Raw genomic sequence first — 25985 nt, 5'->3', positions numbered from 1 at the left:
CTTACTAGACTCTGTGACCCTGAGCAAGTCACTTAATCTCTGTTTGCCTCAGTTTCCTCAACTGTCAAATGGGGATAACAGTGCTACCTTAACAGGGTTGCTGTGAGGACCAAATGAAATGACATTTGTCAAGTACATGGGAAGTAGTAGGTGCTATGTGAATGTTATTTTGATTAATTGCTTCCTTTGAAGCTCAGCTGAAGAGCCCCCTTCCACTTGTGACCTTTCATATTCCCCCAGCTGTTATTGCTTCCCTCATTACTCTGGTTTTATTATAAATAAAATTTATTTTATTGTAAATAAGATGACATGTATGTGTTATGACAGCCCTCCCGTAATCTCCTTGAGAACAAGGAATATTTAAATCAATCAACAATCCTCCATCAGCACCCTCTGGAAGTTTAAAATCTAAGCCGAAGGGGTGGGGAACCTGAGGCCTCAAGGCCCTCTAGGTCCTTCTGGGTGGTGCCTGATACATAGCAGTCACTTAATAAATGTTGGTTGTCTTGCCCCTCTTCCAACCTGCCAGTGGTGTGAGGCAGTTCCTATGACGTCACTGATCGCCAGGCAAGCTCCCCTGTGGTTGTCTGGCCTGTTTTTCCAAGTGCCTGGCTCCACTCGCAGCCATAGTTGCTCCAGGCTGTTTCTCCCTTGGACCGGAACCTCGAAGCAAGCCTAGCACGTGCTCGAGGAAAAGGTGAGAAGGGCCAAGGCTCTTGTGAGGCCCAGGCCTGGGTCACGATGCTGGGCAGGTTAGTTGTCATGGTAACCCAACCTATTGGGGGGCGGGACCACCAAGGAGTACCTCTGCTTCCCGGACCCCAGACTGAGGGGAAGCCCCTCACCCAGGCAGTGGCCCCTCCCCTACTCCAGCCCTGGGTGTGCACCAGGAGGTCTTGGGATCCCCACAGCAAAGCTCCTATTGGGGGAGCAATGGGGCAGGGGGGAGGGGAGGGAAGGAGGAGGGAGAGACAGAGAGGGAGACAGAGAAAGAGAGTGGGAGGAGAGAGGGAGGAGGGAGAGAGAGAGCAGAGAGTCAAAGAGAGAGATGGGGGTCAAGGAGAGAATGAGAGAGATGGGTGGATAAACTAAACAGACCAAATGGATAGGTACATAGAGATAAAGAGATGGCTATAAAGTGAAAGGATGAAGATAGAAATAGAGTAGATGGATGGATAGATCTAGATAAATAGTTGAATGGATGACAGAAAAGGCAGGATAGAATAGATGAGGGAGATAGAGGGAGTATATAAAGACTTATTATGCTCCAGCCAGTTCCAAGAGCAGGGAATACAAATTGAAGCCAGAAAGGCGGTGTCTGTCCCCAAGAAGTTTATATTCTAATGAGGGAGCCAAAAAGGAATGGGCTGGGGGGAACCCCTCCTCTGAAATGAGCCGAGGCACTTCAGCGTGGGGTGAGGTGAGGCAGGGAAAGACTAAAGGGAGGCAGGGGCTGACCAGGCTTGAGGTGGGCATGGCTGTTGTGGATCCTCACATAGGTGTTCTCCCCACCCTGGCTGGGCTCACAGGGCTGTTACAGGCAGGGGGGCTCCAGGCCCCCAAAGGTGCTCCCAGGGTGTCCTGGGATCTCCAGGCCCCACGGGGGTGTCATTTTTGTTTCCCGGGTTCCCATAGGTGCACAGAAGGAACAGCTTTGGGGTTTCCGCAGGGTTTCTAGCCTTCTTTGTGCTTTCACAGCCATGCTCTGCATTCCCAGGCCCTCTCACAAGCATCACAAAGTGTCATTGTGGTTTCTGCTCTCCACCTCCCTCCTCTGTTCCCCTCCCTACCTGGGGAGTTAGCCTGGGGTTACTGAACCTGGGCTCACCCAGCTGGTACAGCATGTGAGGTTCCTGGTCTTTGTTCTGGTGACCATGGAGCATGAATTCACAAAGGAAGGAGGGAGGAAAAGAGGGAGTCTGAGTCTCTGAGGGAGGCCTGGCTTCGCCTCGATGCATTAGTAATCCGAGCCTCAGGAGAATTCCTGGGAAGTAAGCTTTATTACTGTTCTCCAAAACAGAAACATATCTGTGATACATTTTAACCCTGTCTGTAATTAGTCATACTAGACACACTTGTATCTTCTGCACTCAGAGGTGGGAGGGTAAGGTTTGTGCTGAGAGGTATCAAAACTGAGTTCAAGATTTTTATTGGGGGAGCACGTAGTTATTTTTATTGGGATCCCTCCAGTTAGTACTGTATGACCCTGTTTTAAGAGACCCAAAGGCATATCTAATCAAAACCAGTTTTATTATTCAAAGTAATCACCAAACATTTCTGGGGACAGAGGGTAGGTGGGGCACGGAGCCCAAAATCTGGTCCCCATACATCCCAAGAGAGTATTTACATGGGGACGGGGCAGGATAGGACTCATGGGTGGACCTGAGTAGGGGGTTGCCCAGAGAAGGGCAGGCAATGGGCCAGGGATAGCAGCAACGTGTGAGATGGGGTGGAGAAAATCTGGGGAGGGGGTCAATCCTGACATGGTGCACCCCCCCCCATTGTCTCCCCTGCCCTTCAGAATCCCCAGGCCCTCCTCGCCTCTACAAAGGAATCCAGGATGGGGCTCTCTGAGCCATAAATTGTCCTTCACCGCTAGCTGCTGGGGAGTACCCCAGGACCAGCAGGGATACAGAGAGGAGGAGAAGCAGGGGTGTCAGAGTTGGGTCACCATCCCACTGTCCTCGGAGTGAGTCTGGGGAGAAAAGGTTAGTAGGGAAGTAACAGATGAAGGAGCTTGTATTTCTTCCCCTCCTTTCCCCTCTCCTTCCCTCTCCTCCTTTCCTCTCCTCCTTTCGCTTCCTTTCCCCTCCCCTTCCCTCCACTTTCCTCCCCTCCCCCCTTCCCTCCCCACTATCCATGTAACCCCTCCAAGTCCCTGCATCCCTGGCAACTGCTCTCACTAGTCCTTTCCTCCTTCTACTGCAAACTTTAAGGATGGAACCCAGGCATTGCCACAAGATCTTGGTGGACAGTGGGTGCTGGCTTCTGGGGGGAGACACTTACTAGATATTTAATGCATGCTTAATGTTTGTTTGATGAATGAATCCTCTTGAAATAATACATAATGCCCACTCATTCCATAGCCAATAAATCAGTGGGGGATGAGGGTGTAACAAAAAAAGGATTCTTCATTTCAGACTTGACCTCATCACAGAACCCCTCACTTACCCAAAATAAGCATTTCAAATTCAACATTGATTAAGCACCTACTGTGTGCTACCCTGAGGAACTAGGGGAGATACACCGTTATAGCGTCCCTGCTGTCATGGCGCTTACACTCTACTGGGGAATATGACATGAACTGTCATCCACAGGAATGCATGATAAATGGAGTAGAGAGATTCACACAAGAGTTATGTAAGATCTGAAGGGGAAAGGTCACTACTAACGGGGAAGTCTTATATCAAGGAAGGTTTCACAGAGGACAGTTGGTGGGATGGAGACCAGCAACTCTCTTCTGTCCCCTTCTGTCTGCTCAGACCCACCACAGTCCCCCTAATTCAGGCCTCATGGCTTATGTTCATCTCCCACCACTGTGCCTTTGCCTGTGCTCTGCTGTCTTCCATGCTTGGAATGATTTCCCCGTTTCCCTCTGCCTCTTGGAATGAAATTTCCCTTCTGAAATGCCACCAACCTTCAAGAGGCCTTTTCTGTTTTTCCCAGCCCACATCACTTTGTATCTATTGTGTTTAGATTTGATGTTGGCTTATCTGGGACCATGATGTATCCCCTTTAAGGGCAGGGGCTAATTACACATCATAGATGCTTAATAAATGCCTAGTGATGGATCAAAGACACGAAGGTGAGAATGTACAGGAATGTAGGGAGGAAACCTGTTCAGTCATTTTCTCAGTCATGTCTGACTCTGACCCCATTTGGGATTTTCTTGGCAGAGATTTCTTGGAGGGGTCTGCCATTTCCTTCTCCAGCTCATTTTACAGAGGAGGAAACTGAGGCAAACAGGGTGAAGTGACTTGTCCAGGGGCACACAGCTAGTGAGTGTCTGAGGCCAGATTTGTACTCAGGAAGACTCCTCTTCCTGACTCCATGCCTGGTGCTCTATTCACTTTGTCATCTGGCTGAAAATGTAGGCAGTAGTGGAAAATCTTGAAGGTGGGGCTAAGGAGTCTGAATTTTATTCAGTCAATGATAGGGAGCCATTGAAAGCTTTCAAGTGACTTGACTTAAGATTGCTGTGGCCTAAGGATAAAGGAGTTGAGGCAGAAAGACCTGTTGGAAGGCTATGGTGCTGGTGCCTGGCTGTAACAAGAGTGGCTATGCTGTGGTCTTGGCCATGGGAATAGAGACGAGGGGACGGGTTCATTTGGTGGGTGGAGGAGCGCTGTGAAGGCTAGCCTCCATTTCTCCCAGGCCTCAATTTCCCTCTTTGTATTGATGTTTTAGTTGGAGAGAATGGGGGAAATAGGGGCTGGAGGGAAGGGTGAGCCTGCTTTGGCTACTTCCCTTCCACCATCAGTACCTTCATGGCTCGGTAGATCCACTCCTGGTATTCTCCGACTTTTGTGTAAACCCCAGGCTTGTGGGCAAGAGCGCAGCCTGTCCCCCAGCTCACAATCCCGCACAGCCTCCATCGGGCTGTCCTGGAGATAGAGTCCTCACACACAAAAGGGCCCCCACTGTCTCCCTGCAGATGAACAGAGGCAAGACTTCAGGGCGGGATACCTGGGTTCCTTCAGGGAAGATGAAGGGCTGGCACTATGAGAAATGTCTCCAGATGCCCTTTCCTGCTCCCAGCCTAGCCAGCATCTCCCACTATTTGGGATCTCAGTTTCTCTTGATGCAATTCATCTTGCTTAGTTCTGCTTTTTCTTCCCACCCAAAAAAAGGCCAATTTTGGACAAGAGATGCCCAGCCCTGTCCTGTGTCCAATGAGAAACTTGACAAAGGCTTTTGGGTGCTTTTTGCTGTTAATGAATGGAAAATATCTGCTCAGAGTTGGGGCAGGGTGGGAAGATAGTTTGGGGAGGAAGGTCAGATAGCTGGGCCTTGGCTTTAGGAGAGATCCCTGGAGTAGTTCCCCACCTGGCAGGCATCGATGCCCCCCTCAGTGTAGCCAGCACAGAACATTTTGGGTTTGATCTGGTTCCCATAGAAGTCGGGGCCATTGCAGACTGTGTTGCTGATGATAGGAACTCGTGCCTCCTGTAGCAAATTTGCCTGTTTCCCTGTAGGGATGGGGGTGGGGGACAGTCTGTAAGAGATGTGGCTCCTTGATGGCCCCTTCTGGGTAACTGTGTCAATAGGGACAGTGGGCCTGCCCTGCCCACCCCCTTGGAGGCTCCTCTGAGGAGGAGAATGTCATAGTCAAGGAGTGTATGTCCCTCCTCTTGTGGCCAGGGAGTGCCCATACTCACCATAATACTGAGTGTTGCCCCAGCCTGTGACTGTGCAAATCTTCCCATCCACCAAGGTCTGACCAGCGGCTGGGAGACAGACAGGCTGGATGTATTCTGGTGGGGGGTGGGGAAGAGCCAATCCAGTCAGTGTTCTGCTGCCTCCCTGGAGCAGCACCTCACCCCAGACACCCATCCTCGCCCTCTTTCCACCCCACCCCATTCCTCCTAGTATGCACATGGCTGCTGCTTTTCCCTCTGTGTTTCCAAAGCCCAGGCTATTCTCCCAGCACCCAATGACTCAGCTCACCAGTGAGGGGCAGAGAACTAGAAAGGTGGACCAAAGCAATGTCGTTACTGTTCTCTTCGCTGTTGGGGTCCCGGAAAGGGAGGTAGCCCCCATGGTACACTACAGCCTGGACCCCGAGCTGGAGTCCCTGGGTCGATGCCTGGGCCACAGCCCCCGCAAACACTCTCCACCGTGACACCACCCGATTCCGCCTAGTGCAAGAAAGACTGGGGTAGCTTCCTCTTCTCATCAGTTTGTCTTTGTCTGGAAACTACATGGGTAGCTTAGCAAGGAGGTGCCCAACTCAGAAAACCACTTGGGCTCTTAATGAAGTCTGGGGGGCCAGGGTGATAAGAAGGATTTGTAGTTCCTGGCTCCCCTTTTTTGCCCAGCACAGACCCAGGCCCCACAGGGAGGGCACTCACTCAGGGAAGCAATGAGCAGCAGTCAACACCCAGTCTCCGGACAGCAGGGATCCCCCGCAGAGGTGCGAACCGTCATAACGCAGACTGACCTGCCATGGCCAGCGGCCCAGGCTGGCATCTTGGCCTCCAACAATACGGTCTACAGGCAGCTTCCTCCGGCCACAATCTAGAGACAGATATGTTCAAGCTACATCGAAGACTCTGTAGCCCTGGGGGAAAGAACATGACCCTACCCTCAGGCAGGGAGATGAAGCCTTTGCTTACAGGGAATCCTCACCTCAGGTGAGTTTATGACCTGGGATGACTTTAAAAAAGCCATTTAACCTCTCTCTGCCTCAGTTTCTTTATTTGAAATGAGGAAGTTGGACTATAAGGCCTCCTTCTGGCTCTAATAATTTGGGATGGGGAGACACAGTCCAAACCCTCAGGGAGCTCTGGTCCAATGTATACACATAAAGACAAAGGAACAAGTCACCAAGTGAAAATGCCATTTGTGGTTTTCAGAGAATCATGGGTTAATCAGATAAGTGTTATTGAGCTCTGAACTGATTTTGGTGAAAAGTATAAAGAATGTGTCTGAGGAAGGAGGGAAATGTGGCTGAACTTAGAGAGAAGTGGGTCTGTTGGGGGGGACCATGAGAGGATGAGACCCTAAGGGTGCCCCCTTCCTCTCAGGCAACAATCTTGTCTTACTCCACAATGACCTGTCCTCAGTTCAGCACATGAGGGAACTTAGCCAATGGTGTGAGTGAGAGAGGTCTGTGAGAAAGGACACACGACTTGGGTGCTTACCTTGGCAGAGGGTGGCTAGGAAGAGGCCTCTGGGACAGTCACTGTCAGAGAGAGAGGGGGGCTGGTGAAGGGGGAAGGGATAAGGGACTTATGTCCATTCTTATTGTCTCTTAATGTTGCCCACCAGACCTGTCCCCCTCACTTGCATCTCTCTTCTCCATCCTAAAGATCTAGGGAATTATAGACATTATACACATTCATTTAGATAACACTGGTTATGGGCATGAATGTGTATTTACATTTTATTTCAGAAAAGAGATTTAGCATCTGGAATGAACTCTTCAGTCACTGGGGGGAGAGGCGGGAATTCAAAGATGAATAAGAAATAGTCCCTGTTGTCAAGATCACAGTCTAGTAGAGGAAAGAGCACACATGCTGAAAGAGACACAATAAAAAGATGACAGTGAGAACATAGGAGAGGTCGGATAGGATAGAAGCATGAACAAAGGGACAGACCTGGAAAAGAATGAGAATGAGCCTGGGGAATGGATTGAGTCCAGGTGATCCATGAGGGGAATGATAGGGAGTGAGGCTGGAAATGCAGACCGGAAGCACGTTGTAAAGGCTTCCCAAGTGCCAGATTAAGGAGCTTGGACTTTACCTGGTAAAGGAATGAAACTTGGGCATAGCAATGGAAAGGAATGGATGAATACAAGAGATATCATAGAGGAGGAATTGATGGGACTTGATTGGTAATTGATTAGTGAGGGACAGAGGTGTCAAAAAAGGATTGTGAGATTTTGACCCCAGGGGTTGGGGAGGATGGTGGAGCCATTGATGGAAATTAGGGGGACAAGATGAGCTGAGTCCAAGGTCAGTTTTCTGTCTGCTCTGCTATGATTCCTTTCAAGTGGTTAGGGCACTGACCTTGGAGTCAGGAAGACTCAAGTTGGAATCCAGCCTCAGACACTTAACACTAGCTGTGTAACCCTGGGCTAAGTCATTTAACTTCTTTCTGCCTCAGTTTCCTCATCTGTGAAATGGGGTTGATAATGGCACCTACCCACTTCCCAGGGGTATTGTGAAGATCAAGTGAGATAATATTTGAAAAGTGTTTTATAAATGTGCACTGCCATGATGATGAAGGGAGGAGCCAGCTGCAGCAGTGAGGGGAGAAACGAGTACAAATCTGTGTGCCTGACTTCATCTGCAAGCTGTGTCTGTGCCCATGTCTGTGTCCTCTTGGGTCTCTCTTTTTCTGTGTGGCTCTGTGTATTTGTGTTTCTCTAGAGTCTACCAATCCCCTCCTCACATCAGCCCTTCTTGCCTCCAGCCCCACCCTTCCCCATTTAGCTTCTCCTCAGCCCTGGGGCCTTACCATATCGAGATGACCTCTGACAGCCTTCGAGCATAGGGTAGTCTCTCCTCATCCACACAGAAGTAGCCAGATGTGCCGTTTGTTCCAAACACACGGACATCCAGCTCCGAGTGAGTCAGAGACCTATGAGGCAGAGGGGTCGGAACAGCAGTCCAGTTCTCCCCTGGCCTCATCCTCCTCCCCTCACGATGCCCACCCCTACCCAAGGATACCTGATGAAGCCCATCTCCTCACAACTCAGACTTGCCACCCTGGAATTGGCTCTGGAGGAGCAGAGCAGCCGCCACGTCCCCTCAGTTCCGTCAAACACAGTAAGTCGCAGGTCGGCCGGACTCACCTGCACTGTGGGGGCAAGGGTTGGGGGACAACAGGCTGGCGATTAGAGGGTGCATAAGATCTCTGGATGCTTTGCGTAGCACTGTCTCAGCAAGACCAAGCTGCCTTCAGTGTTTGGCTAGCACCCTAACAGCGAGCAAAGCTTCCCAATCTCCCATAGCTCTGCCCTGGGAGGCCTGTCTGAGCCTGGACGCAGGGACTGGCCTGACACCACTGAGGGCAGAGCTGTTTTCTTAATTTTACATTTTTTGTGTCTTCAAACAAAAAAATCATTCTTGTCTTCCTCATCCCCAAGGCCTTTACATCTTTGTTCAGACCAGATTTAGAATTTCATCAGAATAAGAAACTAACTCTAGATGAGCCAAGTCCCTTTATGATGCATTTAGCATCTGTTGGGCTCAGAGAGTTGCCTGGGGACATGGAGGAGTTAAATAACTTCCCTAGGATCACCTGTGGGTTAGGGGGCACCATAGTGCATCTCTAAGAGCTCTGGACTTGGAGTCAGGAAGACCAGGAAGATTTCAAATTCAGCCTCAGACACTTCCTAGCCATGTGACCGTGGGCAAGTCACTTTATCCTATTTGCCTCAGTTTCCTCATCTGTAAAAGGAGCTAGAGAAGGAAATGGCAAACCATTCCAGTGTTTCTGCCAAGAAAATCCCAAATGGGATCACAGAATGATAACAAAGGGTCACTCGGTTAATGTGCCAGAAGCAAGAGTTCTTTCCCAGGTCTTCCTGACTCCCAGGCCAGCCCTTCATCCGTCATGCTGGGCCCTCTCTCTACCACTCTCTTCATTTATTTTGAACTAGAATTGATCCAAATCCCTCAGCACAGTCCATGCTTCAAGGTCCTTTCCAAACTCCTTTGGTCTCTGCCTTTCTTTCTTCTTCCGTCATGTTGATCCAGTAGGCCCAAGGCTCAGGCTTGTGTGCTGATTTAGGCCTTCCCCTGCCTCTGACTTGCCTCATGGCCTTTTCTCTCCCTCTGTACTCCATCAGAACACTTCTACTAAGCAATCACTTGAGAGGCTGGTTGTTAGAGGGCAAAGACCATAGGGCTTAAGGGTCAGCAGACTCAAGTCTGAGTCCCAGCGCCTTCACCTCAAGCTTTACCAAAGGCATAGTCACCTGGAGCCTGTAAAACAGGTGTGATAACATCCATCCTGTTTGCCTCACAGGACTGTTGTACATGTCCATTGAGATAATTTATGTGGAGGTGAGTGAGACACAAAAGCAAGGAGGGATTAGGACCCTTGTCTTTTATGACTTTTAAAGGAGTCAGGGCTGCCTGGCCCAGAGTTGCCCAAGAGAGGAAACTTTCTACCTGTATCACCAATCTCCTTGTGGGGGCAGGGGCACTGAATCTGTGTTGCTGGCTGACTAATAGTGAGATCCTAAGAGCTGTGGGGGCAGGGGGGTCTAGGTGGGGGCTAGTTGGGTGCTCCATATTCCATGGACAGACAGTAGAAGTCTCGGGGTACACTCACCCGGGTACAGCACCTCCTGGTCACTCTTGAGCAGCACAGTCACTGTGGAAAGGACAGAGATGAGGAAAGGACAGAGATGAGGAAAGAACTGGGAGGGTGGGGGGGGGGCAGCGGAAAGGTCAGGTGAGGGGCAGGAGATACAGGAGGGGATGGGTGTCTGTCTCTTACCAATGGCCCAAGAAGCTGCTCCAATCCCTGCCAGGAGCAGGAGGCCCCCTGCGATAACCGCCACAATCTTGGGCAGAGACCAACACTGAACCTTTTGGCCACCTACAAGCAAATACAATCTGTGGGCACTGTTCCTTGCTCTTTCATTCAGAATCTGGCTCTGAGATCTCAGGATTTTCCCTCCACTGTTTTCCACTGAGAAGTAGGGCCCTGTCCTAAGTCCTTCCCTCTTCAGCTAGTCCTGGGATGGGGGACGGGGGGGGGGCAGACCCAGTCACCATGCCTCACCCAGCTCTGACTGGCCTTACTCCATTTTTCCACTCTCCTCCTCCTCCTCCTCCTTACCTCGCCCCAACACACATCCTGTTTCCAAGGGGATCCCAAGGGCCCTGAGAAAGTGGTTGGGTCAGTTTCCCTGAGCAGCTGACAAGAAACTCCCCAGCCCACCTAGGAACTTTCAGGACACTGTCCTCTTCTCCCTTTCTTTCCAGGCCCTGGGTGACTTGTTTATTCCACCTAATACCTTCCTTGGGAAGAGGGTCAGGGAAGGATGGACAAAGTAAAAAGACCTCTTTTGGCAAGAAGGGTGTCCAATGTATGTGAAAGAGGGAGTGACCGGAGGGCGGGATTCATTGGCACACTCTCTTTTCCCTGGCTTCCCAGTGATATATTGTCTTGACATTGGGTTCCTCCTACATATCTCAAGCTTTTGTCTTGATTAGGCACTTCCCTCTACCCCCTCCTGGTTCTTTGCCTCCTGTCCTGGAATGGGAATTAGATGTGAGTTGGTGACCTTTGGTCCCTGGCCTTATCCCTGGCTCCCTTTCCAGCTGTTTGCCCTCATGATGGATCACCCTGTTCTCTACTTCTGAGTCATAGGAGTAGACAGCTTCACTCCCAAGGCAGCAGGAGCCAAGCCCTACACTTGGACTGAGAACCTGCCCAAGAGCCTCTGCACTCAACCCAGCTGGTATCTGCCTAGGACCTTCCACCAGAGTTCAGGTGAGGCAGGTGCCAATGTCCCTCTTGTCCCTGGCTGGGATCAATAGTCCAGCTTTCTCCCCCTGGTGGTCACATGTGGCAATGGCAGGATAGTGACTACCTCAGTTATTCCACCCCTTTCCCAAACAACCCTTATTTCCAACTTTCCAAACCCCCAGCCAGATTTTTTGGATTATCATTTCTTGAATTTGGATCCAATTTGATATAAACTTGGTACAGATATGATACAAAGGGCTCGGCAAACCTTGAGGGGTGGTGCCACAGTGCACAGAGCACCAGGCCTAGGGAGAGGAAAACACGTTTCTGAGTTCAAATCCAGCCTCAGACACTATCTGGGAGACCTTGGGCAAGTCACTTAACCCTGTTGGCCTCAATTTCCTCAGCCGTAAATGAGCTGGAGAAGGAGATGACAAACTGCTCTGGTATCTTTGCCAAGAAAAGCCCAAATGGGGTCACCGAGAGTCGGCCATGACTGAACAAAGTCACTATATAAATGCTGGCTGATATTGGTGGATAGCATTTCTTTGCAGAGCTTAGATTGTTGCTTCATTTTCCACTAGTAATTTTTTATTTTTTACTATTGTCACATTGCCTAAAAGCTGGAAAGGTAGTTGTCTGCACTCTGTCCGAGGTCCCCTTCCTTTCCTGAAAGGCAGCAAGAAAGGGTGCCCCTTTGCCACCACACTCAGCACCCTGGCCAGGCTCCCCTGCTGTGTGTCCTAACACCCTTGTCTGTTCCAGCCTCTATGTCTCTTCATGTTTTCTTACCTGGTACTCTCTCTATAAAACCATGTCTCTCTCCCTTTCCAAACCAACCCATAAACTATCAGGAATTCCTATTCAGGAAGCCTTCCTCCATTTAACTCCACTCAGCTCCTAAGTACAGATACGAGAATTTCTTTCTGTATTCTCTTGCTATTTTGATCTCTTCCTGTGTCCCTGACCATTTGCATGGAAGGGTCAAGGGTCAAGTCCTTGTTTCTTCCATCAGACAGAAAGTTCAGTCACAGAAGGGGATCTTTTAAAGGTGATAAGTATATCCGCTTTTGTCTATTTTCCCCTTTCCCCTAACCTCAACAGCTCTATGTACAGAGTTCTCATTCCTCAATTAATACACTTTAGCTGGGAAATAGCAACTAGGTGGTATGTTGGATAAGAGCATCCAGACCTAGAAAGAGGAAGACTCATCTTCCTGAATTCAAATCTGGCCTCAGATGCTTACTAGCTGTGTGACCCTGGGCAAGTCACTTCACCCTGTTTGCCTCAGTTTCCTCATCTGTAAAATGAGCTGGAGAAGGAAATGGCAAACCACTCCAGTGTCTCTGCCAAAAAAAAAAAAAAAAAACCAAATCCAAACAGGGTCACAGAGAGTCAGACATGACTGAAAATGATTAAATAATGACTGACGAACAACAAGCCAGGAAATAGTTTGGAAATTCAAACTTAGAAGCAGGTCTGTGGCCTCATTCTCTAAAGGGGGGGAAGCGAGAGGAGGAAAAGAAGAGGATGCTGGCCTTGAGCCTGGATTTGGTGCTTCCCCCCCACCCCTTATCCAAGGTATCTGCTGTTGTTCAGAGTAGAGACTGGGGCTGAGGTGGTGATCGGATTCCAGTCAAAGTCCCTGAATATCTGGGCCTTGATTTCCTCATGTATAAAGTGAAAAGACTATGACAGATGAAGGAACCTAACTAAGTCCTGGGATCTCTCTTTCCTGAGATCTCTCCCTGACTCCCTATACTGAGTAGCTGTTACTGCATCTGGTTCTGTTAGACTCTCTCTTTCTATGTCACCGTTTCCCCCCTCTTCTCAATCATTCAGATTGAGGTACCAGGCAAGCCAAGCCATAGAAATCCCTCCTGCAGAATTTCTGGACAATGAGGAATGGCTGGGAATTTGGGACTTAGGGCTTTTGTGGTCAAATGCCTTAGAAGAGTAGAATTCTGGCTTCTGTTACATTCTGAGCTTGACCTGTTGTGGGTCAAGGGATATAAAGTATTTGTGGAAAAATCACTTATTTTGGGCGGTGGAGAGGTGGAAAGTAATCATATAGGCAGTAGCAAATGGGGAAACTAAGGCACAGAGCAGAGAATATTGTAAAGGATATTGGGAGGAATAGGAGACAGATTGTGTAAGACCTTAATGGATGACTGATTAATGGCTAATTTGGCAAGGAGCTGGAAGTAGCTTTGGGGGAGCAGGGGGCAGAATGAGATGGGAAGGGTGAAGAAGCTGGATGGGAAGGGGTTGGGTGCTGGGAGGAAAGACAGGTCTGAAGCCTAGAAAGACAGGCTCTAACGGTGAGAGAGTGAGATTGAGAGATATGGACAAAAGAAAGCCAAGAGATGGGAAAAGGGAAAGTGGGAGAGAATAAAAAGGGGAGGGTAGAAGGGGCATAAGTTAGGGAAGACACACTTACTCTCCTTCTCAGCCATGTCACCACTTCCAGTTAATGATTCCCCCAGTGAACAGTGGTGGCTGTCGCAGTAGGGCCTCCCCCCCTTGGGGAGAGAGGCAAGTGAGACCTGTGAGGGACACATAAAATAGGTGGGGGTGGGCCCTGAACCTCCTTGGCACATAGAGGTCCCAAGTTCTCTTGATTCTACCCCTCCTCCCCACAGTACCTTCCCAGACCCAGGTATGCCCAGCTGTAGGATTAAACTCCCCTCCCTCAGGGCCAACGTGAGGGGCTGGGCCTCTTGCCCAGAGCATGCCGTGATCACGGGCTGGCCAGCCTGCCAGCTCAGAGGGTCAAGGACACAGGCAGGGGAATTGACCAGGGAGATAGGGCACCAGGGTCCAAGGTGGGGAGCAGGAATTAAAAGGAAGGTCTGGGGGCTGGGAGAAAGCAGGCTACCTGGGCCTCTTGAAGACTGAGGACTAGAGGGAGCCATATGCCAGGACACCCAAGGGATTAAGCAGCAGCAGTGTCCTGAGGGGCCGTGTGTTGGTAGAAGAGGATTGGATGCTGAGTCCCCGAAGGAAGGGGCCAGATACCTCATTCCCTGACAGAAATGGGAGCTGAAGAAGTCTCGCACAGGCTCCCCAAAAGATCAGAGGCGGGGAAATGCTAGGTCTCTCAAGCCTGGGGCGAGGGGAGGGGAGGGATGCTCATGTGGAGAAGTGAAGGTCTAAGAGCTAAGTTGGCTGGACCCCTCAAGGTAGGAAGTTCCAGACACAAAGAGCCGTGACTTGGATTCTTTGGGCAGGACTGGGTGGGGATTTGAGAAAGAAAGCTGGGATTAAATGGTCCAAGAAAAGGCCAAGGGTCAAGAGTAAGACAGCGGAAAATCTGGACCTGGGCAGGAGTGTGACGCCGGGGTACCCAGGGTTTGAAAAGACATGAGAGTGAGCCAGAGGAGGAAATGGGGACTCGGGGCCAGCACTGAAGGGGGTGGGGGAGGGAAGCAGGGAACGAGAGCGCTGCCTTACCCTCAGGGGTCCTTTCGGTGAAATCTCAAAGCTGTTTTCCAGTTTCTAGGGGCCCCGGCAGGAGCATGGTGTCCCCAGCTGGGGGCCAGGAACCTGGGTCCCAGATAGGGGAGAAACAACAGCAGCCTTGAGCTCAGACAGACTGGCTCACCTGAGGAGGAGGGGGCTGGGGGCTGGGGGGAGGGGAAGGGGCGGGGAGGAAGGGCGGAGAAGAACCTGGCCAATGGGAGTGGCTGCTGGTAGAAGCCACCTGCCCAGTCCCGGGCCCCTGGGCACAGCTCGAGAGGGCTGGTTCTAGCTCAGGGCGGCAGACAAGCTCAGCCTTCCTTCTCTTCTTTCCTCTTTCTCTGGCTTGATTGGGGCTCCCACTCTCGATGATGCTGCTGCTGGTGCTGGCCTCCTCAGGGCCTTTGTCCAGAGGTGGAGGTTTGTGTAAACCCGAGGTGAGGTTGGGAGTAGCTGCTGAGCTTCTGTATGGGTCGGGATGTGGTGCAGTCGGGCACCGGGGGCTGGGGTGGGACTGAGGTTACCCCTCTGCTCCCCAGATGGAATGGGTAATGGAGCCCCTCGGCCCAGTCTCAGAGTAGGCCTGAGCCTGGCTGTTGTCCTCTGCCCCCTGCTGCCCTCCCATCTCTGCTTTCCCACAAGTCACGGGGTCTGGTTTGCTTTGGCAGGGCCTTCCTGATGGGGCAGCCAGCGACCTCTGGAGCTGGGGAAAGTCCTGTGGCCACGGTGGAGGGTGGAGGGAGGGAAGGAGAAAGAATGGGTTTGAATTTGGGGACAGCCAGACAGAGCTCCCTGGAAATATGAAGACACACACCGACAGGCAAATGCATTTACTCCCCACCAGAAATGTGGGGAACCACATACATATGCAGCCAGATACATCTCTTCATTGCCAGAAACAGACCCTTCCATAGCCAGACATACACCCACATAGCTACATATGTATTTTCATAACACTGTATATGAGAACACACATAAATACACACGTTTGATGATGGTGGTGATGAAAATTAGGACATATATTTAGAGCTAGATCCAAACCAATCCTGGGCTCCTGCAACCAGTCTCACACTGGTCCACAGCCTTCCATCCAAGACTACTCCATAGAGTTGACAGCAGAAAACACCAACCTTGCAGAACCATGCTCATCTCTCACCCCTCCTTCTGTTACACAGAGGCCTTTCCAGACACTGTTCCAAGCTGAAATTTTCAGATTCTAGAGCCCTTGGTGCCTTAATTCTGTCTGAACAGCCTCTACGTCAGACCCTGTGGGGGCAGGCTCCCACTTCCCACCCTCCACCCACGATCCTTCACCCCTCCACCCAAATATATCTGGCTGCTGCTGCACCTGTTGGTTTCTACCTCGGCCCCTGCTTTTTTCTTGCCTGTGGCTCCCTGCAGAATTAATGATCACAATAACAGTGGCATTAATCCTGTAATGAGCTGGTGCTTCAGAGCTGCTTTTGAACTCTCCTAGCGGGAGTTCTGGCCTCCCCTCCTACAGGCTGGGAGCTGGGCGGTGCCTCCTTAGCCTGGGGGGAAGGGAGAAGTACCTGAGTCCCCACCCCCGACTCCCAGAATGGCCCTAAGGTATTGTGGCTGCCTTGGCTCAAGAGCAGGCTGCAAGGACATTCCCTCAGGCATCCCTGGCACAGCCCAGTACCTGCTCTTCAGAATGTAACTTAAGTACATGGTGAAGGGAGCTAGGGCCTAGAAGCAGAATCCAAGTGTCTGTCTGGCCCTTCCCTAGCATTCCTCGCCTCTGAGAAAGCCCAAGTTGGAGGTCTGATTTACCTTTCTGACCTGACTGAAGAGGGAGACCGAGACTCAAGTCCGAGCGTTTTTATTTCATGAACAAAACTACAACTGTACAGTTACTAGGAAGGTAAAGTCCTCCCGGTCCTAAATGCCCACAGATCTGAGGCTGGTGAGAAGGGGGAAGGGCAGGATGAGCTGCAGCTGAAAGAAGGTGGGGGGCAGAACTGGGGGGAAAGTGTAGAAGAGAGTCCATAGCCCCTTCGCCCTGCCACACACTAGGACAAGAGGGTCGCTGAGAAGGGACCAGGGAATGGGGGTTTGTCCTGAGGCCTTGGATCATAAGGTCCAGGCTTCCTGGCCCCCCAGTCCTCTATCTCCCTGTCAGTCGTGTGTGGTGAATGGCTAGGGGAGGGAGGCACGGGATCAGAGGAAGGGCCCAGGGGAAGGGCCCCTGCATCCTCAGATGTGGCAACGAGAGGTGCGCGGCCAAAGCGGGCAGACATGTGCAAATTAGCATGAGGAGAGGAGAGAAAGAATGAGATGTGCGCTGTCCCTTCTCCCCTTCCAAGATCAGGCAGCAGAAGCAAGGTGGGAGTGGTGGCCATATTGCTGTTTTCATCATGCATTTTGGTGAGTCAGAAGGGCCCCCACCCCCACTGTCATATCTGGTGGGTAGAGGAAAAGGTGAAGGTAGGGAGGCTTGGGCCAGGGAAACATCGATGCCCCCTTGACCCTTTGTTACAGTATTCGACAAATTAATGGGCAAGCCCCTGCCCCCACCTCACCCTGCTACCACTCCTTTGGCATGACTCTTTCTAGGCCCCAGGAGGGGTAGATACCCCTCCTCCCAACCCATCAGTCAGGGGCAGCCCTTTCTTGAAGCAGAGCCAGGGAGCCTGGAAGGCTAGAAGAGAAGGCACAAAGAAAAGAAAATGAATGACTGAATCACACTCACACAACTCGCTCCCCTCCTCAAATACCATCCCCCAGCCTTACCCTGAGCTATTCAGCCACCTGGACCCCTGTGCAGTTCTCTTTGCTCTCTGAAGTGATGGCCAGGTACTCTGAGCTGTGGGAATCAAAAGTCAACCATCCATCACCATAAAACAATGTGGCTCGGTGCCCCAGTTAGAGAGAGGGGACCACTGGGATTGTCAGGGTTTCCAAACCCTTTACCTGGATGTCCCTTCTAGATCACACCACCTGTGTGCTGTGCTCCTCCCCCAATGCCAAGGCCTGTGTGATTGTCAGAGCTAGCCCGAATCCACCTGAGGTCATTCTTTATAACCATAAAACTGAACTGAATCTCCATCCTAAACTTTAACTAGCCAAATGGAAATCCTAATGGTCCCCTTGTCACCAATCTTTATTTGAACCCCTATAACTTGGACTCTCACTATAAAACAAACCCCCAACCCTGACCTGATCCTTAACTTTAAACAGGTTTTACCCCAAACTCAATCCCAAATACAAATCCATTCCCTGGCTTTGCCTCTTAGGGTGATTCCCAGGGAAGGCTTCACCCACTCCCCTTCTGAACTCACGCATTCTCTTGGGCAGCTGCTTCAGTGGCAGCGGCGATCTTCTTGTAGCAGTAAACCATCTCAGCCACAAGCCAGATAGTCAGTACAACAATGAGTACATACATCATGATCTCAGACACGATGGAGGCCATGTCCCTGTTGGCTGCAGGGGGGTAGGGGCAGAGTTAGAAGGATGCTATGGGAAATGGGGTAAAGGAATCAGGGAATGTTGGGATATCTCCCCACACACACATACCTCACATTAACTCCACTCTTACCCAAACCCCATCAGCCCTGTACAGTGAGGTCGTGTCCTCACTGATCTCTCAGCATGGGCCTCATCTCTATTTGTCTGTACTGTGCAAATGTTCTTCATTCTATCTGAATCTAATGCAATTCAGTTGGAAATTGCTTTTTACACTAATAGTTCCCCATACATATATATCTTCTTCCAGCTCTGATGCCTTATCACAGCACCTGGAAGTATCTCTGGGCTCTTTAAGGTCTTATCAAGAACTTGAACTGGGCTTTGAATATGGGCCAGCTGCCCCAAGATCCTCTCTCTACATTGAAGCAAGCCCACTGTCAGCCTGGCTCAGCAGCAACAGCTCTCAAAGACTATCCAAGTTGAAGGATGGAGGTCAGCTTTGGTGTAGAGAATGACACAGTCATGGATCTTTGAAGTCTTAAGTACCTGTCCCACGAACCTAGTCAAATTTCATTTCTACGAGCAGAGCCCATGTCTCAGACCTCCCTGTGTCTGTCCTCATGCGTAGGCTGGGGCATATAGCATGTGCTCAGTCAATACATGTTTATTGAGACAGAAATACAGAAAAAGACAGATGAGCCCAGAGGGAGGCAGCACATTTAGAGGAAACATGTTGGGGATGGGAGGCCAGTACATCCAGGCAAAGAAAATGGTTGAGGGAAAATAGAATTCAAGGCCACAAATGTAGGAAAGAGACAGATAGGTGGGACCCAGACCTTATAAATTCATAGATTTCATTGGATATTAAAGTTGGGGTGGACCTGAAGGAACATAGATGGTATGACCCCTTTCTTTTACAGGTGAGAAAAATGAAACCAAGAGAGAAAAAATGACTTGCCCAGGAACAAGAATGAAGGAGCTCTCTTTGAAGTACGACAAAGTCCAAGTAAGAGGAGTCACTACTTTGGAGTGGGGGTGACCACTTATTACCCCAAGAGGTGGAACAGGTGGAAAATATTAATAGACTCAAAGAAGTCTGAGAGAAGTTATGACAGCTATAGTGGATTATGGGATTCAAGGGAAGGAACTATCGCAATTACCCTCTAACTGTTCTCCAATCCATCCTCCCTCTACTCAGCTGCCAAGGTGGTTTTTCTAAAGTGTAGGGCTCTCCACTGCACCCCCACCTCTGACCTCCAGGATTAAAGTGGCATTTAAAGTTCTCTCTATCCTGGCCCTGCACTCCTCCGTGAACTCTACATTCTGGTATTCCTGGTCTACTGGGGGACCTCCAACAGCATACTACACCTGCCGTCACCATCCCCCACACCTGGAATTCCATTCCCTCTCACCTCTGCCTTTTAGTTTTTTCCCAACTGAAGTCCTGAAGGATTCAAGACTCAACTCAAATCTCACCCACTACAGGGAGTCTTTCCTGGTCCCCATAGTCATTTCTGCCTTCTCTCAAAGAGTCCACTCTGCAGTTAAGCTTCTCTCTGCCTAGATGGTGTCTCCCCAGTGCCTGACACATGGTAAGTACTCAATAAAAGCTTACTGACTAATTTCTAAACTCTTCCTTGGGCAGGGGTCTGGGAAGTGAAGGGATATGAAACAACTGTGGTCTTCCCAGACCATCCTTTGATGCCTCTGTCATGGGACAAAATTCTGAGCTGGAGGGAGCATGCCCCTTGGCTGCATGGTATTCTTAAAATATAGGCACAGATCAAGCAAATAAAGATAAAAGAAAGAAACAGAGAAGCTAAGAGACAGAGACCAGTGCAGAGACAAAGTGAGGTAGATTAGGAGAGAGATACATTGATTGAGAGCCAGAGAGAAAAGCAAATGAGCTAAGAACCTCACCACCCCCACTGGGTAGTCTGGGCATGGAGCCAGCATCATCCCACCCAGACCATCTGTCTTGCTATTTGATGTTGGAGAACTGTAGGTTGGGATTCATAGGGTGGGTGGAGAAGGCCTGTGGAGGGGGGACACTTACCTTTTTCTACCACCTCAAGATGGATCTTCTTGACGACGCTGGTGTTATACTCATAGTTTTCAAAGAAGAGAAGGCGGTAGACATGGCACTCATAGTCACCTGAGTGGTTGTAGGTGACATTGGTGATGAAGATGGACAGGTCTTGCAGGTCCTTGCTGCCTCGACTCCCATTCCATACCACTCGACCCTCAAACCTCTCATCTTCCTCTAACTGCAGCATCTCATTTTCATAGCGTAGGATCTGAAGAATCCAAGGCAGACTGGTCACCCTGGCTCCAAAGCCAGTTCAAACCCAATCCAGTTTCCAATTTCAATCTCCCACCCCTAAGTTATCATTCGTACTGACTTTGAATTCTGGTCCCCCAGATCAAACCCTAACAGAAACTTTGCCCTATACCTTTTTTCCCTAATCCCTCCCACCTTGACAAATTCTTCAGTCCCCTTTTGACGGAAAGTCCACTCTGTAAAGGTCTCAGCCACAGTTTCGCTTCGTCGCTTGCATGAGATGCATAAAATCTTGAAAGTCATTCCATAGACAGCCTCTGTTTCTGAGTCCACCTCCACACAGCCTCCCCAGACCGATGACACTGTAGAGACAGTAGGATCAGGCAGGAGAAGAAAGGAGGGGAAATTTAAAGCCCCACTGGCTAAGTGTGGAAAATTTGGATTTGGATCTGAGCTAGATTCCTTGGGGGGGGGGGGGGGGGAAGAGAGAAGACAGGGGACTAAGTAGTATTGCCTTAGTCTGAGTAAAGGGGAAATAGCAAAAGATTTGGAGTCAGAGAACCTGGTCAGAGATCAGAAATCTCTATATTGCCTCTTATTACCTGTGTAACCACAGCCAAGTCACAACTGTCTAAGCCTCATTCAGTTTCCTTATCAGTTGAATGACCTCTAGCTCTAAGTTTATGAATTTTTCATGCTCATTCCCTGATCACCCTTTCACCAGCCTCAGTTTTGTATTGAATTACCTGAAATGAAATCATCTGTTGGTAAAGAGACTGAATTCTTGAATTAACTCTGACACTGACCTCTTGTGTAATTGGGAGTAAGCTGTTTTAATCTCTCCAAGTTTGTTTCCTCATATCAAATGAGGATAAGCACTTCCCCAACCAGTCCCATAGGAGTATTGTGAGGACCCAATGCTATCAGGAACGGGGGAAGTGCTTTGAAAGATCTGATGTGTGACAAAGGTGAGGGTATTTGCTCATACAAGAGAGCTATGACCTGACACCCTCCCAAAGTGCTGGAGTTGGTTAGCAAGTTGATAGCATAGTGGCCATTAGGCAAAGCAATTCCAGAATCAAGCTTAGAGCAAAGGGGAATTATGTTGAGGGAAAACCAGCCTTAACAACTGGCTAATCACCATGCTTCCAACAAACCTATTGCAGTAGAGAGAATCAGGTCAGGGTCAGATACAAGGGTAGAATTAAATTCCAGAGGCCTAGAACCATCACATCGTCAAAACTAGAGGCCAAAGATGTGATTATGAGACAGTACAGGATAGTCTGATATCCAGGGGAGGAATAGGTCAGGATAGGAAAATGCTTGCCTCATTCAAGGGCAAGATACCAAGACAGAACTCTGGCCACAGGAGATCTAGGGTGATAGGGGTGGAAGTGGGTCACACCAAAACATGATGGAGTAGACGTGGAATGAGGCTGAAAGTTGCCAAGTTTTGAGCAGTGCTGATCCCAAATCATCCTCAGGTTGGAATTCATCAGATTGAGAACTAGAAGTACCCATAGAGATCAACAAAATCCCCTCATTTTTATAGACGAAGAAGCAAAAGCCTAGAGAGCTGGAGTGATTTCTCCAGCGGTATCGCTACAAAGAAGTAGTACATAATGGTCAGAATTTGAATTCTAGTCTTTGCAAAATCTGTCCTTTCCTCACCATAGTGAGGTTAGAATTTCTTCCTTGGACATCCAGATCGATTCAGAAACGTTTACTCTGTGACAGCCCTTTTTGCTCATGACTGTCTGTAACAATAACTTCCTTTCAGGTTGCTTAGCTTTACCTGAAGAAATTTGAGTTAAAAGTTGCCTTTGAAACATCATGCCCCTAGTGGCCAACAGGGTATGGTAACAGCAGAAAAGCCCAGAGAAGTAGCTGGGTAGATGGAGGAAATTCTGGGAGGGTCAGAGGGTTGTATTAAGTCTAAGTGATTGAGCATCCCCACTTCTGCCCCAAGACACCAGTTTCAGGTAAAATCCAATACCTGTAACATTAGGACTCCCTTAAGTGAGGAGTTCATCTTTGTCTATGCAATGTCATTAACGGTGATGATAGAGGTTGTTAACCCTGCCCTAAGGAAGCCACGAAAATTAGCTTGTCTCTCTTTTTTTTTTTTTTGCCTTTGGGTGCTCTACTTCTCTAACGGACACTGGATACAGCTGGCTCACCTCATTAGCCACTCTGAAGGCCAGGCCTAGATCTGCCTTCTTTCAGGTGTTTTCCTTTTCATTGTATTTATCCTGAACAAATATGAACGTGAGTTTTTTTTGTTTTTGTTTTCTGGTGAATGGAAACCAGGTAGATGGAAAGGGACAGGCTGCTAGGAGTTGAGTCTATCCCTAAGGCAGGAGCTATGGAAAAGGAAGTCATGGGGGACTAGGCCATGGAACCAACACCCAATTCCTCCCCTCCCCCTTCTAAACATCTCTGGCTCCCTCTGCCATTCTCATTGGTCAGTGTCTCAGGGAGCATGGGGATGGAAAAGTTGGATACCAACATTCTGGCTTTTCCTGACTCTGCTTTTTCTCCCCTAGTGCAGCGAGGTAAGGCCTTTCTGCCTCTTCAATCGCTAGCTTCCCCTTGGGTGGTTGGCACAGGCTTTGATGCCCTGTGAATCAGCCCAGGTAGCCTCTCTGCTCTCAGCATCCCGCTATGTCAGTATTTCAGAAGACGAGGGGTAAGAGGGTGAGAGACAAGCTGGTGTCTCATCTTCTGGGGCTTATCACTTGTTCTAATCTCCTTCAATCTCCAACCCTAACCTTTCGGTCTCTTTCTTGATCTTTCTCCACCTTCCTCTCCCTTTCTCTTTTTCTCTCTGTCTCTCTCCCTCTCCTTCCCCCCTCTCTCCGTCTGTCCATCCATCTGTCTCCCTGCATCTCTCGGTTTCTATCTCTCCATCTTGATGAGTCTTTCTCCTCCTTCCTCCCCTTCCCCCACCCTTACCCCATTCTCGGGTGTGGGTGTCACATTACAGATTGCAGGACTCCCAGAAGCAGCTGACACCAGCTCTTTTCCCCCAAGCCCACAGAACTGCCTGTTCGCCCACACTCCCCTTTTCTGCGGCCCCAGTCTTGTCCCAGGCATCCTTCCATTTCCGCGCCCCCCTTCCCACCCTGAGAAAAACCTCAACTCCTGAGATAGGAAGGGCAAAGGAAGGGAAAAACTGCTCCCTTCCCCCCATTCCAGGGGACTTAGGGAAGGGCCAGGCGAGAGGAGAAGGTTGTGTCTCTAGTTGGGGAGCCCTATACTATCTCCAGCTGGCACCTGCTGAGACCCCACTCTGAACCCGGCAGCAGGTCTCCTGAGGGCCAGGGTCCTCCTTCTCCCACCGAACCTCGTCTTGGCGCGCCTGCCTGTCTGCTTGAGAGTTTTGCCAAGGTGCCTCTTGGGAAGGGGTCCTGCTCTGGGCTGGGGAACCCATCCTGAAGTCTCCGCGGCCACTCTAGGAAGTTTTTAGCCTGGGTCGTGGGGGGAGAACCGGCCCGACCTCTGCGCCCAACCTATTTGGGGTTTGCCACTACCCCCCCCCCCCCCCCCCCCCCCCCCCCCGCCTCCCGCCCGCACCCTGCGCTCCTCACTCACCCAGCGCCATCCAGAGCAGCATTCCGGGGAGCAGCCCCATGACGCCCGCCGGCCCGGGGCTCGGGCTCGGGGTGTCCGCACAGAGCGGCTCGGTCCCGCTCGCCTGGGCTCAGCGCCGCCCCCGGCCCGGTATTAATAGCGGCGGGAAGGAGGCGTCGGCAGCGCGTGGAATGTCCCCCGGAATGACCCCGGCGGGCGCAGCTGCTGTTGCGGCTGCGGCTGCGGCTCCCGCTCGGGCTGGAGCTCCGCGCTGTCAACCCCTTCAGCAGGACCTGGCCCGCGGGGGGGGACGCGCCCCCCCCGCTCCCGTTACCGGCGGGGGCTCAGCCCCGGAGCCGGCGTCCAGGCATCCCAGCTGAGCCGGTTGCCCTTGCCCCCTTGCCAAGGGCTGGGGGATCACGCCCCAGCTTCCCCGCTCCCCGCAACCCCCTTCGCGACCGCTACTCGTCTCTCTGCCCCGCCCTGGACCGGGGAACATCGAGATGCCAGGAACCCCAGGCAGCTGCAGCCAGATGTTGGGAAGTGGGGTTCAAGGCATATCCGTGGGAAGAGAGGCTCCCGACTCTACTTGCACCTTTCCGAGCTGGGGTTCCTCTGTCTCCTGCGCACTGCAGCGGGAGGGGGGGGGGGGAGAGATGAATCAGAGCCGCGGGGGGGGGGGGGGGGGATTGGTAAGGGGGACGGCCTGATGCATTGCAGCAGCCACTGCTGGGCCGCCCCCCCACAAAGGTCTGCCGCCCTAGTACTACTTAGGGGACTCAGAGGCTCCGCACCCCACGGGACCTTTTCAGATCGGGGAGGGGCTGACCCCGTTTCCACAAAGATCGACATCCTTATTCCCAGTCATAGACAATTTTGTCTGAGTGTGAAGGGCAAGAAAGAGCTGAAGGTTGGGGATCAGGACCTAGGTCCTGGGGATGACTGGGATTTAGAAGAGTCAGACACCGGATCCCCTAGCCCCTCCAGCAGCTGACTTTGCACCTTCTCAGTACTAGACGAAATTCTGTGTGGCAGGAAGGAACCCGGCTGCTTTCCGGACTGGTTCCCTATCGCTGGGCATGGGGCCAGGACTCTGAGGGCTACGTGGTCAGTAACCCCTGCCCTTGTCTCGGGCTCAGAAGTCTTAGCTTCCCATCTCCAACGGATGTTCTCCCCTAGTTCCCATCATTTCTGCCAGTCACTTGGACTATAAGGTCTGGGGCATGTTATGAAGGTGAAGATCACATTGACCAATAACAGGAGGTATTGCCTGGCTCAGGTAGTTTCCTTTCCTCACTTCCCCACTGGTAGTTGGAAAAAGCTTAGGACACAGAATCCATGCGTCACTCCATGACCTTGGAGAAGGCCTTTCTTTTCCCGGAGCTTAGTTTCTTCATTTACAGAATGAGAGGGATGGACTAGATTGGGCTAAAAAAAACCAAAGTCTTGGAAAATTCTAAATCATCTGAGTTAACTCAGACCTTACACACAGAAGCCTGGGGTCCTAGTTTAAGCAGTTTAATATGAATAAATACTAGGAGAAAGCACTGCTTGTGGAGTTAAATGACTGACTCATGGCTTATTTATTTCATTTAACAACTGAATGACCAGGCAAATCTATCAACCTCTCTAAATTCCAATTTTCTCATCTGTAAAGTGGACACAACTGGTTTTCTGTTACTGTTCTTCCTTTTCGTAGAGGAAGGTGATGTCCTGACGTACAAATTGAATTTAAGTGAGGCAGAGTTGTACAGTCACTTTGGAGTTTCCTCCAAAGCCATTTGGGTCCAGTGGAAAGATATGGATCAGGATGACTGGAGGTGGCCCCCAATGTAGTGGGAGACCTTGGCCTTTTAAAGCTAACGTCTTTCCCTGGTCTCAGTTTGTCTGAGGTAACACCCGTTCAGTGATTAAGGCTAGGTAAGAAAAAAAAGATTTTCTAATTTGTATATTAGTCTATGACAATGGGAAGAACGTTGAACCTGTCATCAGAGGCCTTGATTTTGAATACTGGCTGCGCCAAGTACTACCTATGTGACTTTAGGTAAATTATTTCACTTCTTTGGGTTTCAGCTACCTCTTCTATTAAATT

At 50.4% G+C, this 25985-nt stretch overlaps 3 protein-coding genes across 13 annotated transcripts in view; 1 reads left to right on the top strand and 2 right to left on the bottom strand.

Annotated features, from left to right (window-relative positions):
• Positions 1-605: 605 nt before the first annotated feature.
• Positions 606-25985, top strand: part of PRDM9 (PR/SET domain 9) — a 94208-nt gene continuing 68828 nt past the window's right edge. The window contains exons 1-3 of one of the 11 annotated variants that reach the window (XR_011968421.1): positions 14938-15052; positions 18965-19631; positions 20115-20622. Coding sequence is in view for 9 of the 11 variants with exons in the window: in XM_072616261.1 (XP_072472362.1) it covers positions 19629-19631 (3 nt within the window). In the remaining 2 variants the exon portion in view is untranslated. Of the gene's footprint in view, positions 698-10268; positions 11176-14937; positions 15053-16405; positions 16496-16918; positions 16999-18346; positions 18532-18959; positions 19632-20114; positions 20623-25985 lie in introns of those variants that run through there. The other 10 variants (XM_072616265.1, XM_072616264.1, XM_072616259.1 and 7 more) reach the window with 10 other exon arrangements.
• HPN (hepsin) lies at positions 2234-14814 on the bottom strand. The gene is made up of 13 exons (XM_072616321.1): positions 14605-14814; positions 13592-13697; positions 10174-10275; positions 10006-10047; positions 8394-8523; positions 8182-8304; positions 6864-6904; positions 6072-6237; positions 5668-5858; positions 5379-5474; positions 5047-5189; positions 4484-4648; positions 2234-2695 (listed from the first exon to the last, which is right to left on the bottom strand). Exons 2-13 carry the CDS (start codon positions 13605-13607, stop codon positions 2657-2659), a joined length of 1254 nt encoding a protein of 417 aa, XP_072472422.1. The 5' UTR covers positions 13608-13697; positions 14605-14814; the 3' UTR covers positions 2234-2656.
• On the bottom strand, positions 16438-24532 carry SCN1B (sodium voltage-gated channel beta subunit 1). The gene is made up of 6 exons (XM_072616366.1): positions 23915-24532; positions 20516-20682; positions 20096-20336; positions 17913-18054; positions 17365-17437; positions 16438-17272 (listed from the first exon to the last, which is right to left on the bottom strand). The coding sequence occupies exons 1-5, from the start codon at positions 23952-23954 to the stop codon at positions 17371-17373; spliced, it is 657 nt and encodes a 218-aa protein (XP_072472467.1). The 5' UTR covers positions 23955-24532; the 3' UTR covers positions 16438-17272; positions 17365-17370.

The sequence above is a fragment of the Notamacropus eugenii genome, chromosome 5, assembly GCF_028372415.1.
Source record: "Notamacropus eugenii isolate mMacEug1 chromosome 5, mMacEug1.pri_v2, whole genome shotgun sequence".
NCBI classification, from domain to species: domain Eukaryota; kingdom Metazoa; phylum Chordata; class Mammalia; order Diprotodontia; family Macropodidae; genus Notamacropus; species Notamacropus eugenii.
Note: the sequence above shows the minus strand (reverse complement) of the source record. Positions and strands in the feature narration are given on the sequence as shown.